Source organism: Crotalus tigris, unplaced genomic scaffold, assembly GCF_016545835.1.
Source record: "Crotalus tigris isolate CLP2741 ecotype Arizona unplaced genomic scaffold, ASM1654583v1 scf7180000024304.1987388, whole genome shotgun sequence".
Classification (NCBI taxonomy): domain Eukaryota; kingdom Metazoa; phylum Chordata; class Lepidosauria; order Squamata; family Viperidae; genus Crotalus; species Crotalus tigris.
Genome location: NW_024100476.1, coordinates 1024974 through 1040821, shown reverse-complemented (window position 1 = coordinate 1040821; position 15848 = coordinate 1024974). Strand labels below are relative to the sequence as shown.

The 15848-nt window shown below is 37.6% G+C and overlaps 1 protein-coding gene across 3 annotated transcripts in view; it reads right to left on the bottom strand.

Annotated features, from left to right (window-relative positions):
• The window catches only part of RUFY2 (RUN and FYVE domain containing 2), a 39220-nt gene extending 24013 nt beyond the window's left edge, over positions 1-15207 (bottom strand). Inside the window, exons 1-7 of one of the 3 annotated variants that reach the window (XM_039324650.1) lie at positions 14882-15207; positions 12773-12946; positions 8589-8706; positions 6729-6830; positions 5322-5445; positions 4693-4754; positions 2314-2379 (exon numbers count right to left, since the gene is read on the bottom strand). In XM_039324650.1, coding sequence (XP_039180584.1) covers positions 2314-2379; positions 4693-4754; positions 5322-5445; positions 6729-6830; positions 8589-8706; positions 12773-12946; positions 14882-14978 — 743 coding nt within the window. In that variant the 5' untranslated portion in view covers positions 14979-15207. The remainder of the gene's footprint in view (positions 1-2313; positions 2380-4692; positions 4755-5321; positions 5446-6728; positions 6831-8588; positions 8707-12772; positions 12947-14881) is intronic. The other 2 variants (XM_039324651.1, XM_039324649.1) reach the window with 2 other exon arrangements.
• Positions 15208-15848: the final 641 nt, after the last annotated feature.

The following is a 15848-nucleotide window of genomic DNA, read 5'->3' as shown; positions in this document are numbered from 1 at the left end:
ACATCCCGATGGTGATGATGATGAAAAGGAAAAGGAGGAGGAGGAGGAGGAGGAGGAGGAGGAGGAGGAGGAGAAGAAGAAGAAGAAGAAGAAGAAGAAGAAGAAGAAGAAGAAGAAGAAGAAGAAGAAGAAGAAGAAGAAGAAGAAGAAGTAGTAGTAGTAGTAGTAGTAGTAGTAGTAGTAGTAGTAGTAGTAGTAGTAGTAGTATGGACATTGGAGGTCTCCTACTCCAACCCCCTGCTCAGGCAGGAAACCCTATCACAGGGGTCTTCAAACTTGGCCCTTTTATGACTTGTGGACTTCAGAATTCCTTGGCCAGCGTGCCTGGCTGAGGAATTCTGGGAGTTAAAGTCCACAAGTCATAAAAGGGCCAAGTTTGAAGACCCCTGCCCTATCATTTCAGACAAATGGCTGTCCAGTCTCTTCTTAAAAACTTCCAGTGTTGGAGCATTCACAACTTCTGGAGGCAGGTTGTTCCACCCGTTAATTGTTCTAACTGTCAGGAAATTTCTCCTTAGTTCTAGGTTGCAAAAGGATATTATACAGGTAATCCTCGACTTATGATTGTTTAATGATCGTTCAAAGTAATGATGGCCTTGGAAAGGCTGCGTTATGGCCAGTAAAGCATTTCCTACCATTGTAAAACATTCCCCCTGTCCATAGTCACATGAACTGCATTTTGTGCATTTGGCAATCATCTTACATTTACAACCAGTTGCAGCATTTCAAAGTCACAACTGCAATTTGTGATATTTTTTGCCAAGTCCCTGGCAAGAAACCACCTATTCAGAAAACTGGATTTGCTTAACAACCATGTGATTTACTTAATGAGCACCATAAAACCAGTTGAGAAGCTGGGTCCAGGCTCATGGGTGCCTCAACTTGCAACTTCAATGACTTACAACTGAAATTCTCTCCCAATTGTGGTCATAAGTCAAGGACTCTCTCTACAATTGTTACATTTAACTTGTTCTCCTCTTATGATCTTGAGAAGACTAATTATTACTATTAGCCTTCTTGGTGGGTTCTCTTAAAGAATGTGAGAAAGTTCATATTACCTGAGGACAAAGCTGTACACACTGACATATCCCTTACGCTTTATCTATGCCAGTCTTACTTCAGTAAGTAAGTCTGGAGTGAGATCTGAATTGGAGCCCTGCTTCTATTTGACATCACAAAGCTCAACATGCATGAACAACCATTTTAAACAGCCATGTCATATCAACTGGAAAGATACACCAATCTTTAAGTATACCTTTAATACTTTAAATACTTTAGTAAAGTATTTTAAAGTAAATAGTTTACTTATTAACAGATGCCCTACGAAAAACACATGCAGAAACCAAATGTCATCTCTTCTGTATTAGTGTTACTCCTAAATCAATAGCAATTAGGACTGTGTTGTTAGTCTACCTGATAAGAGAAGCATATTAAAAGGGAGCTATCGTGGCAGTATTAACTCCTTGATACAATAGCTAATAAATTTCTTTTAGGGTCCCAGATTAAAAACATAATCATACTTTTGACATAAACTATGCTAAGATATTTCTGACCAAGATCTATCGGGGGGGGGATTACAAGTCAAGAGGGCGGTTGCGACTGCAAGATACCTAACTGGAAACCAGGAGACCTTACGTTCTAGTCCTCCTTTAAGCATGAAACCAGCATGGAGACTTTGGGCCAGCCCATCTTTCTTAGCGGAAGGGAGGAAGGAAGGAAGAAAGGAAGGAAGGAAGGGAGGGAGGGAGGGAGGGAGGGAGGGAGGGAGGGAGGAGGAGGAGGAAGGAAGGAAGGAAGGAAGGAAGGAGAGGAAGGAAAGGAAGGAAGGAAGGAAGGAAGGAAGGGAAGGGAGGGAGGAGGAAGGAAGGAGGGAGGAAGGAAGGAAGGAAGGAAGGAAGGAAGGAAGGAAGGAAGGAAGGAAGGAAGGAAGGAAGGAAGGAGAGGGAGGGAGGGAGGGAGGAAGGAAGGAAGGAAGGAAGGAAGGAAGGAAGGAAGGAAGACAAATCACTTCTGAAAAAAGTTGTCAAGAAAACCACAGGAAATAGTCCAGATAGTTGCCAGGAGACCACACAAACCGAAAAAAAATGTGATCATGTGTGCAATGAACTTGAAAAAGGGTCAGGTTTTGATCTTGTTACCATCTTGATTTTTTACCCCCCTCGCCATGGACAACCTTGCATTTCACAACCCTTCCCAACTTATCTTTTTTCTATTCATTATTCAATAAATACTACTACTTTCAATACCTGATAATTACCAAAGTAATTGTTTTTAAAACAGAAGACACCTGTCTCTAACACAACTTATCCTTACTTCAATTGCCGGTTTAATTCTTCAACGTAATTCTTCTGATCCAATATTGCAGCGATATGGTCATTTCTAAAAGAAATTTAGTTTTAGTTTAGAATATTTAATGTTTAGTTAAGACATTTGATCTGAGATCTGAGTCTTGAGAATTGCATGTGAAAAATTTCTATTTACTGTATACCGGAGATACGTCTTAATAACTGTTCTCCATAAATTAAAAAATAATATCTGGATATGGCTTGAAATATAGAACATTCTGTGTAATTAGCACTAGTATCAGCTGGATAACCACCATCAACAATCTTGGAGTCTGTTAAAAAAAGTTTCTTTTGGTTTTCTCAAAAAATTGGAAATTGAACACTGCTCTAAGGCAGGGGTGGGCAATTATGGCCTCTTTATAACCTGTGGACTTCAATTCCCAGAATTCCTGAGCGCCAGCATGGCTGACTTAAAAATTCTGAGTGTGACATCTACAGGTCATAAAGGGGCCATGGCTGGCTCAGAAATTCTCAGGGTTTAAGTCCACAGATCATAAAGGGGCCATAGTTGCCCATCTCTCCTCTAAAGATTTACATATGACTTTGATTATCTATTTCCCCAAATTTATATTAGATATTAATAGGATGACTGTTCATATATCTGTTCTGCATTTCTGGATTAAACAATCCTCTTTGATTAAACATTGATTTTTTTTTAATTGCTCCATGATTTCTGCTTTTTGCCCTTGAAATCTATGACCCCAGAATGTACAACTTTTTTCACAATAGACCAGTGGTCTTCAAACTTAGCAACTTTAAGACTTGTGGACTTCAACTTCCAGAATTCCTCAGCCAGCCAGGGCTGGCTGAGGAATTCTGAGAGTTGAAGTCCAAAGTCTTAAAGTTACCAATTTTGAAGACTCCTGCAGTAGGCTATAATTAGCATTATTATTATTTTCCAGACTCATATTTACATAATGGAAGAGAAAGTGGTAAAATTAAACAGAGAGAGAGAGAGAGAGAAAACACACACTTATATGTACAATAAGTAAAATAAGTAAGGGCAGATAAGAGTCACTTTCTAGGGAAGATGGGAGCATATTAATCAAAAAAATAAATTGCTTCTGGACTTTGTGCTTGATGTGGAAAAATGAAACTTTATCTTTGGGTTTTGCTGATTAGATAGGTTTGTTGTTATAGAAATGACTAGTATAGTTATATAAAAACAAAAAGTAAGTTATATAAGGTAAGTTATTACCTTATTCTACCGCACTAAAAAAAAAAGTAGGAAGTCAACGCTTTTCTTTCTTTTTCCCTTTTTTCCCCTTTATTTTCATTTTTCTTAGTATTTTATATTTTGGCCTTCGCTAACTTGACAAGAGAGTCAGTTTGAGCTCATGGTTATGGTGCTGGCCAAGAAATGTGGAAAACTGAGTTCTAATCCTGCCTTAGGCACAAACCCAGCTGGATAACTTTGGACCAGTCCCTCTCTTTCAGCCCTAGGAAGGAGGCAATGAATGGCAAACCACCCCCAAACATGTCAAGTAACTGCACTCTTTTTTTTTCTGTATTATGCTTTTTTATTCAAAAGCTAGAATAGCATCAATATCCATGTCATGGTGAATCAGAACACATGTAAAATACCTTACAATACATTAGATTCCAAAAAGGTACCAAAAAGTACAGTAAAATTAACACTTCCATTACAGGAAATGTATGACACAAAACCAATACAAAATAAAAAGGTGGAATGTGATACTGGTTCCCTAAGATGCATCTCATTCTGTACAACTGGAATAACGTAGTTAACTCCAACGGGCAGTCCCTAGATGCAGAAGCTGCAGCTTTAAGCAGACCCTCAAAATCATTTCAATTTAACCTATCAGTAAAATCATTAATCTTCAGCAAGGCTGAAATTTACACACCACACTCTCTAGACAACTACTATCTGTAAATATTAAACAAAGACATTTCCAGGGAAGTCTTCAGATACACATAACAGGCCGAAGGAATTAAAAAAACAAACCCCACCCAGCTTCAAGAAAGTCAGCCCTGAGTAGCCAGATTAACATCTCCGGGGCTGGTTCTTGCACAATAGAGTCCAGCCATTTCTGACCTCATCCCTGCCCCTTCATGAAATCAGGGCAACACGAGCAATTCATGGATCAAATCTGGTTAGAGCAGGTAGTTACGTAAGTATGCAACTTATGTGAAGCTTCTGAGGGCTTTGTAAGTCAGAACTAATGCACATGAGGTACAACAGGGCATAAAATGGAGCATGCGTAAAGATTCCCTTCTGAACAGAAGGAATATTTTCTGTGAGGGGAAGGACGCTTTGGGTTTCCTTCCAGGGGATGTGTTTTTCAGCCATATATTTTAACATGCTAAAAATTCTAGTAAAACTCACCTTTCTTTATCTTCAGTGTCATCTTCACTCTTTAGATACATGGAGAAATCAATTACACCAACCTTTAAAAAAATATATTCAAATTTTGCAAAGTGAAATAAAGGAACCACTAGGGAATAAGCTTCATTCTCCTTCAAATTTAATCAAATTCAACAGAATGGGAAATTCCACATCTGGTAATGATCACATTAATGGTCTGGATTGTATTGACCAATGCCATTTTGCAACAACCGGTCTCCCCCAAATTTGCTTCCAGGAGTTAAAATCTTCCAGACTCAATTTGGGTCGACAATGGAGCAAATATAATTGATTGAGAGTAATGTGCTGTATCCATAAATGAATAAAGGTGTGCTACTTTAATTATGAATATTATATAGCCAAGCCTACACTATAATACATTCCAATACTGGTATTTTTTTCATTATTCAAATGTTTAAGCCATCTCATTGAGTTTACAATATTAAGGTCTAAAATATAAGCCAAAACACAGGTTTCATACACATCCTGAAGGACATAGAACATTTTTTTACAAGAGAAAAAAAATAGCTATGCCATATTTGAAAGATTTTCCAGTCAAGAAACCTTGCTCTTAAGACTACATATACTGTACGATTGCGGTGTCTACTTACTTGTGAATCCAAATCTTCTCCTTTAATACACAAGTTTGCATCAATGACATTTAACCCAACAAGCAATCCAACAATGACAGCTCCTTCTTCTTCCATCATCACTGCATGGTGTTCATAAAATTCACTGTAAAAGCATTTTCATATAATTTAAATGGCATTGTCAATTACTGGTCAATTTCATAGCTGACCAATGTCAAAATGACTCTATGTGACAATTCAAAAAGTTGCTTTCCTCATGAAAACAGACACCACTGTTATGGAATTTTATTTAAAAGGATGCAAAGTAGCAAAATTGTGAGTTTAAAACTTGTCTAGGTCCATAGATTAGAATCAGCACTACTGATTGTCAAAGGCCAAAACATAGTATATATCCCTATGCTCCTATGCTTCTTCCCCTCTACAAAAGCTTCGGTTGTAGTAAAATATTTCTTTGACTTTGATGGTATGATAGAATCCTTCACAATTTCTAAAAAAAAAAATTGCATGGTCCACAGAGATTTCATCTGCATCATTTTTCCATAATTCCAATGGTACACGAATGATACACAAATATGTACCTCGTGATTCTAAACATGTTACCAAAGATCAAGCAGAGGCAGGTCACTCAAGCTGTATCCAATGTCAACAGAAGTAGAAAAAGTAAACCTGCTAATGGTTGGGTGTCCCACGCTGCAACCAATTGCAAGTGCTTGATCAACTAGCATCAGCAGCACTTAAGGTCATAATACGCTGAGAAAGAACATCCTCAAACAATATCTCACACTGCATTTAATATTTGCACGAGGATGGAAAAGACTGCCCTGAGCAACAGAGGCTTTGCGCAAGGAGAATAACAGGAATAACATTCCTTGTCTAGAATTAAAAAAAAACCAAGAGAAAACTGCTTTAAAAAAAAAAAGCCTAGTTCTGCAAGTATGAAATTAAATATTGTGCAGCTGCATTTTGTACACTTTATGCTCTGGGTATGCATCTTTTCCAACAGCTGGCAGCATGATGTAAATTTGCAGAATACATTAAACAGCAAAAGAGAAAGAATATATTATTGCCATTGCTGTGGCAAGTGCTGCTTGAGAATGTCACAGGCATTGTATTGTTGACTTCTGGTTTATACTATATTACTGTCAAAACCTGAATGAACGTTAGAATGTCCCCTTTCTTTTTTTGTTTTACCAAACCTTCTAAAAATAAAGATGTCAAGTCAATCAATTAGAACATTTTACTGAAATTTATAATTCGGAAGAAAAGTGAAATGCCTCTGCTAGAAGCAATGTAATGTAAGCTCTTTTATTTAGCTAAGAAAATAAATATTTTAGCTAAGTTCTAATAACAATGCAACACAATCAATGTGCACAATTCTGTTCACAATCAAAGCACTGACTTTTAATAAGAACCTGGATAAGAGCTCACCCGAGGAGATCTTTCCGAAGGATGAGACAACGTAGATAGTCAGCCATCTTTTTTTGCATAAGTGCCAGACGTAACCAAGCCCGAGCACGTCCTAAGGAAGTTCTGATTTAAAAACAGGAATAATTCACAGCATAGCGACACATTAGTCAGAGCTGCCATTTCTAACACTAGTCAATATGCTTTCTAATAAAGAGGTAGGGATTAAGCTATTTTCCATCTTTATTTGGAACAATGTTCTTAACCATTCTATATTCAATTTTAGCCACTTTACACTCTCAACAAAAAGTTGTTTTTATTAAAAAAAACACCTTCTGATTTAAACATTTATTTGACAAAACTCTTAAGACACAAAATAAAAGATAATGTCCTCCCCTGTATTTGTCTTGGGCAAATATCATTCCATTTTGGGTTTTTTTTCTGAGGAAGGAAATCAACCCTGTGATTTCTGCAGTGGGCAGTAGGTTTAAGATCAAAGGCCGGGTCATTCCATCTAGGGGTGGGTCACTGAGACTTGGAGGGGGACAGTCAAAGAAGACCATATTCCATAGGACTCTATTCTACTGAAATATTTGAAAAGATTAAGTTTAGTCTTGTAAGGCACTAAAGAGTCCCTTGTATGACATGGGAACCTATAATAATTCTTTATTTCAATTAACATCTCCTGGTTTTATGAGTAGCATTTTTGAATCACATCAGAACCAATATTTCATATTCTAGTTATTTTATTAAAATCTTCCCCTACTTAATTTGTGATTAAGAACTACTTTTTATTCTTATTCTTCTTTTTTCTTTTTTTAGTCTTATTTATTCCTTAAGAAAGGTAAAAGTATTGGTTTGGCTTACATGAGAGAAAATAAAGTTAAATATTTAAATCTAATTCACTTTGAGAAAATCTTAACCAGTAAGAATGTTTTGAACATTGTTGGAAAAACAAATGTAAACAAGAACTGTAAACAGGATCTATGATGAGACAACCAGAATGGCCAGAACAGAAAAGGGAATATTATATTGATGTGATTATTATCTGTAGAAATATTAGAAAACTTTTATACTCAATCATCATTCATTAAAACAACAAGAATTGTATTAACTTAAGGTTGGTAAAAGAGAACATTATGGGAAAAAAAGGAAATCAAGTAGAGTTATTATGTGTATTATAGATTATAGAAATCAACTGTTAGTGAATGTTTCTTAAATGTAAAACCAGACAACACACTGTTTACCGAATAGTAAAGTGATTATGTTAAAAAAAGTAATAAAACATATTTTTTTTAAAAAAAAGAACCACTTTTCTGCTGGGTCAGAGATTGATGGATTGTACTTTAATACAACTATGCCCATTGTCAGGTCTCCTTTTGAGTGTTGGCAGTTGCAAAGGAATACTGCTCAATGGGAGAACAGACCTCTGGATGAATAAGATCCCAGCATCTTATTGGCACTATGGTATTGATTGGAAAACGCCTCAAAAATCTGAGCAAAACTGCTGCCAGGTTAGAAAATAAATGGGCAAACAATCTGAATCTGATAGAATTTCTATCTTACCTTCTTTGCATCAGACAAAACCCCACATCTTCCTTACTTACAATTTTGAATAACATTATTTCACCCATAGAATATTCTATGACAGGGGTATCAAACTCACGTCATGTGACGTGTCACAACTGTTTTTCCATTGCCGGCAATGGGGTGGACGCGGTTTCGCCATGACCGCATCCGGCCCACGGGCCGGCAGTTTGACACCCCTGTTCTATGAGGTTAAGAAAAGTTACATACATTTAACTGTGGAAAATGAAATCTTGTTCATTCTCATGATTTATGTATAAAAAGCAGTGAAGGAAATATTTCAATAAAACAACTTACTTGAGACCAGGTAAATCTCTAACGCTAGCAGCAATCTCCTCAGCTTCTGGATACAATTTCTCTACAAGTTCCAGAGGGCCCCATATGGTTTTATTATAACTTAGAAAAGATTTTTTTACTAGAAGAAAAAAAATAAACATATCTTGACTTTTTATACCTTGTTTTGCTTTCTTTTTTTTTTTTTTTTTATTGAAATTTTTCAAAAGTTTTACAAATAAAAATCCACCCCCCCCTCCCCAACCACCCCACCCCCCCCCGACTTCCCAGAACTGAATATAGGATTATTTAACAAATATTTTAAAAATAACATTTGCAATTTATAAAATAATTAATAATAATAATAAAAATCACAGTAATAATATATATAATAATAATATACATAACATAAACTTTAAAATGAATAATATATACTAAAAAAGAAAAAAAAAAAATAAAAAGAGAAGAGAGAGAGAGAAAGAAGAAAGAAGAAAGTAGACGAAGAATAAAGCATATATATATATAAAAAAAAAAAATATATGAATAATAATACATAAAAAATGTATATATATAAAAAAGAAAAAGAAGAAAGAAAGAAAGAAAAAACAATCATTACAAATTATAAAAAGGCTAAATAATATTTTTCCATATCCAAATTATGTTGTATAAAATTTATCCATTTTTCCCATACCGCAAAAAATTTTTCTTGAGATTGCTCCTTTAAGAAAGCCGAAATCTTTGCCATTTCTGCCAAATACGAAACTTTATGAAACCATTCTTGTAAAGTAGGCAAAGATTCCTTCTTCCAATATTGTCCTATTAACAACCTAGCGGCTGTAATCAAATTTAACATCAATATAACCTCCTTAGCATCACAGTCAATAACAATACCTAATAAAAATAATTGCGGAGTAAATTTTACCCTCCTTTTAAAAATTCTTTGAATATTCCACCATATCTTAATCCAAAAAGCTTTTATATGCTTACACGTCCACCAAATATGGTAATAGGTAGCATCCAAATATCCACATCTCCAGCATTTCGGCTGTAGATTAGGGTACATAATGGACATTTTCTTTTGGTCAAGGTGCCATCTATAAAACATCTTATAAAAATTCTCTCTTAAATTTTGCGCTTGTGTGAATTTAACATTTCTTATCCAAATAAGTTCCCAAGTATCCATTGAAATCGTTTCACCAATATTCTGTGCCCATTTAATCATACAATCTTTAACTAGTTCAAGTTCTGAATCTAATTCCACTAAAACCCCATAAACTCTCTTAATATGGGTTGGCCTTTGATCTCTTACTTGTTTTAAAAAAATTTCATCTTCTCTAAGCCAGCCCATTTTACAATCCATCTTCCATCTATCCACTATTTGTCTATATTGGAACCATGAATAAGTTAAGTTTTCATGTGTTAATTCTTCCAAAGATTTTAACTGCCAGTCTTGGCCATCCCATCTTAATAACTGTACGTAAGAGACCTTGTCCATATTTACCCCTTTCCTTATACCTTCTATGGCATGCCGAGGTATAGCCCATAATGGTATTTTGAAGTCACTTTTATAATACTTTCTCCACACTCTTAGCAAAGAGTTTCTTATAATATGAGACTTAAAAACCCAATCCACTTTTTTATTAAATATTAAATAGGCATGCCATCCAAAAAATAGGTCCCAGCCTTCCAAATGAAGTATTTCTGTATTTGTTAAATTCACCCAAGTCGCTAATCAATGTCAATACTACAGCATCATAATACAATTTCATATTTGGTACCTTGAGTCCACCTCTCTCACGAAAATCTTGCATTATTTTAAGTTTCACCCTTGGTTTTTTCCCTGCCCAAACAAATTTATTAATACCTTTTTGCCATTCATCTAAATTACGTTCGTTCTTTAAGATAGGTAACATTTGAAACAAAAAAATAAACTTTGGCAGGACATTCATTTTAATAACTGCAATTCTGCCCATAAGGGATAACTGTAAATTATTCCAGTTTTTTAAATCCTTCTGTACCTCCATCCACAGCTTTTCATAATTATTTTTATACAATTTTACATTAGAAGCAGATAATGTAACCCCCAAATATTTTACCTTATCAACAATTTCAAAGTCTGTTAAGTTAACTAGAGCCTGTTTATCACCATTAGTCATATTTTTAGCTAATATTTTGGTCTTATTATTATTAATTTTAAAGCCAGAAACACGTCCATATTGTTGAATCAATTGTAATAATTTCACCACCGAAGAAACAGGTTGAGACAAAGTAACAACCAAGTCATCTGCAAAGGCTCTTAATTTATATTCTTTTTTATTAATTTCTATTCCTTTTATTTCTTGAGACTCCCGAATTTTAATCAACAAAATTTCCAGTGTTAAAACAAACAATAACGGAGACAACGGGCATCCCTGTCTTGTTCCTTTTTCTATTACAAAAGCCTCTGACAAACCCCCATTTACAATAATTTGAGCAGTCTGTTTTTGATATATATTGGATAATACTTGTAATATATTTTGTCCAAAATTCATCTCCTTGATTAAACACAGCATAAACTGCCAATTCACTTGATCAAAGGCTTTTTCAGCATCCAAAAATATCAGGCCTGCAGAGACTTGGTTATTCTTTTCTAAATACTCTAATAAATTAATAATTTGTCTAACGTTATTCTTCATATACCTTCCAGTTATAAAACCCGATTGATCCCTATGTATAAACTGCTGCAAGATCCCCATAAGCCTGTTAGCTAAAATTTTTGCAAAAATTTTGTAATCCACATTTAAAAGAGATATAGGCCTATAATTTTTAGGCAAAGTGAGATCTTGACTATCTTTTGGAATCAATGATATAAATGCATTACGCCAGGATGGAGGGATCTCTAACCCCTGTAATAAATTATTAAACAGTTCACACAACGGTTGAGTCATCTCTTCTACTAAAGCTTTATAATAAATAGATGTCAACCCATCCGTACCCGGCGCTTTGCCCAATTTCAATTGTTTAATAGCTGTAACAATTTCTTCCTTAGTAATTAAACCATTAATCTTTTTTTCCTGATCTTCTGTTAATTTAGGAAAGTTAACTTTGCCTAAATAATTATTTATACCTTGTTTTGCTTTCTTGAAACATTTAATATATTTCTTCCCTGAGCATCTGAGATACTTACTGGATAAGACATACAAGCATAGGTGGTCATTCATTGATCTCAAAATTTCCATTGCTAAGCAAAACAGTTGTTAAGTAAGTTTTGCCCCATTTTTATGACCTTTCATGCCACATTAGTCAAGTGAATCATCACAGTTGTTAAGTTAGTAACTTGGTTTTGAAGTGAACCTGGCTTCCCCACTGATTTTGCTTGTCAGGTCACAAAAGGTGATCACATGACCCCAGGACACTGCAACTGTTGTAAATACATGCCAGGTGCCACGTGTCTGAAGTTTGACAATGTCACCATGAGATGCTGAAATGGTCATTAATTGTGGAAAAAGTCTTAAGTCATTTTTTTCAGTGTTTTTGTAACTTCAGTCATTAAACAAATGGTTGTAAATTGAGGACTACCTGTATTAGGGATTGTATAAACATTTTTTTTCTATTTATAGACATCAACAAGTTTAATCTAATGACATGTCAGTAACTTTTTTTTATAGCCACTGCAGCCAGCCATGAAACTATACTTACAACTATACTTGGTAGCAAGTGAAGAAAAAGTAAGAAAAAGCCAAGATCACACTTCTAGGCAACCCACAAATAATGGGAATAAGCTGGTCAAAACAAATGAACCAAATTCATAAGTCATTCAGAATCCAATGAAGTAAAACCGGCTATGAAGTAATACGGATGAACTCAAAGGAGGAAGTCACAGTTTCCTTCTGAATTGATTTAGAAAGGAAAGTTTGCACTAGGATTGCAGGAAAAATGAAAGTAAACATGGGTAGGCTAGCATGCAGCAGTCTATACCAGTGATCCTTAACCTCCGTAATGCTAAGATGTGTGGACTTCAACTCCCAGAATTCCCCAGCCAGTTAAGTCCACACATGTTAAAGTTGCTGAGTTTGAGAAACACTGATACACGCTGTGATTTAAAACAATACTTATTTCTCAGTACAAAAGGAAGTAACCAGTCCAAAATGACCCTCTCAAGTGGCCAAATATAGAACAAAATGGTGATGGGATGAAAAGACTCAGTCACCCCAAAATACTATCTGTACCTTTCAGGCCGTGTTTGAGGCAGTGTTCCATGACAACAAAAAACTGCTGGAGAGGTGGATAATCAGAATCAAGAGTTCGCCCAAAGCTTAGAGCAGATTCAATGAGTCCCTTTATACTCAGTTTAGCCATGTTCAATAGATTTGCTCTTTCAATTGCCAGGGGGTCTTTCACAGCTGAGGGAGGGAGGGAAAGGAAGAGAGAGAGAATTGATTAAGGAATGTATTTTATTGATTAAAGCACAACTGTGTCCTAATCTAAGAAAGTGAAAGGGGGAAAACATCAAAGCAACAGAGAGCATTGTGCTAAGAAATATGGGTATTTCCAGCAAAGCCAGTAATAAGAGGTCATGTCACCGATACTGCAATATTAGCTAAAATCCTATTCCAATTTAGTGCAATTTAGTGCACTTTAACAATGACACATCATGTGATGCTTATTTCTTAGAATAAACCCGTTTCACAGTATGGGGAAGCATAGTTATTTTTTCTTTTTATTGGTTTATGAATTTTAAATGTTGACATCTCTTAAAAGAAGAGATTTACACTTGTGTTTAACTAAAACCAACTGGTTATAATAATGTATTTACCTTGTGGCTCACAGTTTACCTAACAATTATGTTTGTAATGAAGGAAAGAAGAGCATGTTTATCCACCTACTGAGTGCTTCCCAAGGACTGGGATAGGCAGATATTGTTTGATGGCACTGAAGATATTGCAGAACGTAAGCTGTTCCAAGTAAATCTGCCTTTTGCAATTGACTGATGATGAATTTGTCAATGACGATGGTGTTTTAGTAGTGCTCCAGATGTTTTTGGGTTTCTTTTGCCACAGTCATTCTGCTTCTGTCTGCAGATCTTTGTATTTTGTGATTTTTCTCCATTTCATTCTTTTCTATTCTGCTGTCTCTGGATACTGAAATGTCCACTTTCCAGACTTTTTATTCTTATTCCATATGATTGTTTACCATTTGCTACTATCATAGATACGTTTATCATAATTGTTGTTGCTGAAGTAACCCTGGCCAGAACAGGAGACTCAGCTGGTGGGAATATTCTTTCCCATCCAGGCAGCTTTCCTTGGCACCCAGCAATCCAGTGTGATTTTGGAAGCTTCCAAGGGAAGGATGATTCCCTAGCAACTGACAATTAAATATGCTGTTTCAGGTTTAGGGGGCAACCACAACCACCCATTAAGCCAGCAATAAGCAACTCTCCATAAATTGGCCCAGCCTTATCTCAATTCTGTGCCCTTCTGGCCCTCACTGTATCAGATCAGATCATTTTCCCTTGGCAGGCATGCCTGATTTTAAAATTACTCCAGAATCACTCTAAGAACGGCCCTGGGGGATAGAAAAACAGATCTCCCCTCTTAAAATCAGAATCCTAACCGGGCTCAGAGCCGCCTCGCTTTTCACGGGGAGTTTTCAGCCGAGGGCTTCTCATTCTCTTCCAGGAGCGACTAGGCGCACAGCTGTTTCCAAAGCCCCAGGCGGGAACCACACCGCCCAGCAACCGCGACTTATGGGCTGCAGGGAGCCGCCCTTCTTCCGAGCTCCCGGCAACGCCTCCGGCTCTTGAAAGCCAAAAGGGGCCGCGATCCCCCCGCCCCGTCTTTTTCGCTGGCCTCTGAAAGTCCCTGCTCCCCCGGGGAGAACCCCGCAAGGAAAACAAGGCAGGAGGGAAGATCCCCGTCCCGGCAGCGCCAAATCCTGCGCCGCGCGCGCCCTGGGAGAGATGAAGGGCAGGGGCGACGGGTGGACAGGCGTTGCCGCCGGTCTCCGAGGACTGCGGACTTCGACCCTCCTGCATACGCAACCACAGACACAGACACACACACACACACACACACACACACACACACAGCGACACGCACGGCTTCGAGGCGTTGACAGTGCACAAGCAAATGCCTGCGGCCGACTTGCTCTTGGTATCCAGGAGTCGCTGAAAAGGCGGCCTCGGTTGCAGCCCCTCTCCAGCCATTTTGGCCCCTCAGCCAGAGGAAAAGAGCAGCATCTCCTCCGGCGCCTCGGGAACGCCCGCCGAGCCAGGAGGCTCCCTCGCCTCCTGTCTCCCCGCCCGGCCCGGACCGGTCGCCCCTCTTGCACCTTACCCATGGCCAGCGAGGAGGAGCAGCTGCCTGAACAGTTCAGCGCGGATCCAGCCTTGGCTGCTTTCACGGCTCTTCTCCAGCCCTCTTCATCACCCATCTCCGCCTCCTCCGCCTCCTCCTCCTCCCGCTTCCCCCAGCCTGGCTCGCTGCGCCTCTCGCGGCCGGAGGACCGAGATGGCGCCGTGCCCAGCACGGACGCTGCATTGCCCAGCGCTGGAGCGGGCGCGGGAAGAGTCGGGTCCCCGGGCGCAGTCGGGTGCCGCTTTAACGGCCACCCTCGATCTTGAACCTAAAGAAAGCACGACTGGCAGAAACAAGCCACAACTGGTCTTTTCCTTCTTGCTTTCAAGAATGCCAAACCAGTATTTTAAAAACTCAAAAAGACTTGGTTTAGAAAAACATCTGGCAAGCGTTTTGCAAAAATCTGGTTAGGTCAGTATTTCTCAACCTTGGCAACTTTACGATGTGTGGCCTTCAACTCCCAGAATTCTCCAGCTAGCTTGCTAGCTGGAGAATTCTGGGAGTTGAAGGCCACACATCGTAAAGTTGCCAAGGTTGAGAAACACTGGGTTAGATACACGTCTGTCGCAACCAGATGTATGGTCTCTCCTGTCAGCTACAAAGATTATACAGCTTTTATTTCAGAAAGCTACCCTTGAGATTTATTTTTCAAAAACTGACTTCTGTCCTTTATTTGGGGGTGGGTTTTTTTTGCCACTTGGCAAAAAAGTAAGGTACCACTTAATGCACAATCATGTTCTTGTGGAAAATATGGAAATTTAATTCTTTTTTAAAATAAATGTATATATGCTGTTTTAGTATTTTTTTATTAATATATGCATTTTTGTTAATGTTTTCTTGATTTTGGTATTGATTTTTTTGTAAAGCAGTTACAAACATTTTAATCCTCATGAATCTCTTTCAGATTTGCTCCTTTTTTCAGGTTTGTCTTTTATTTTTTTCCCCA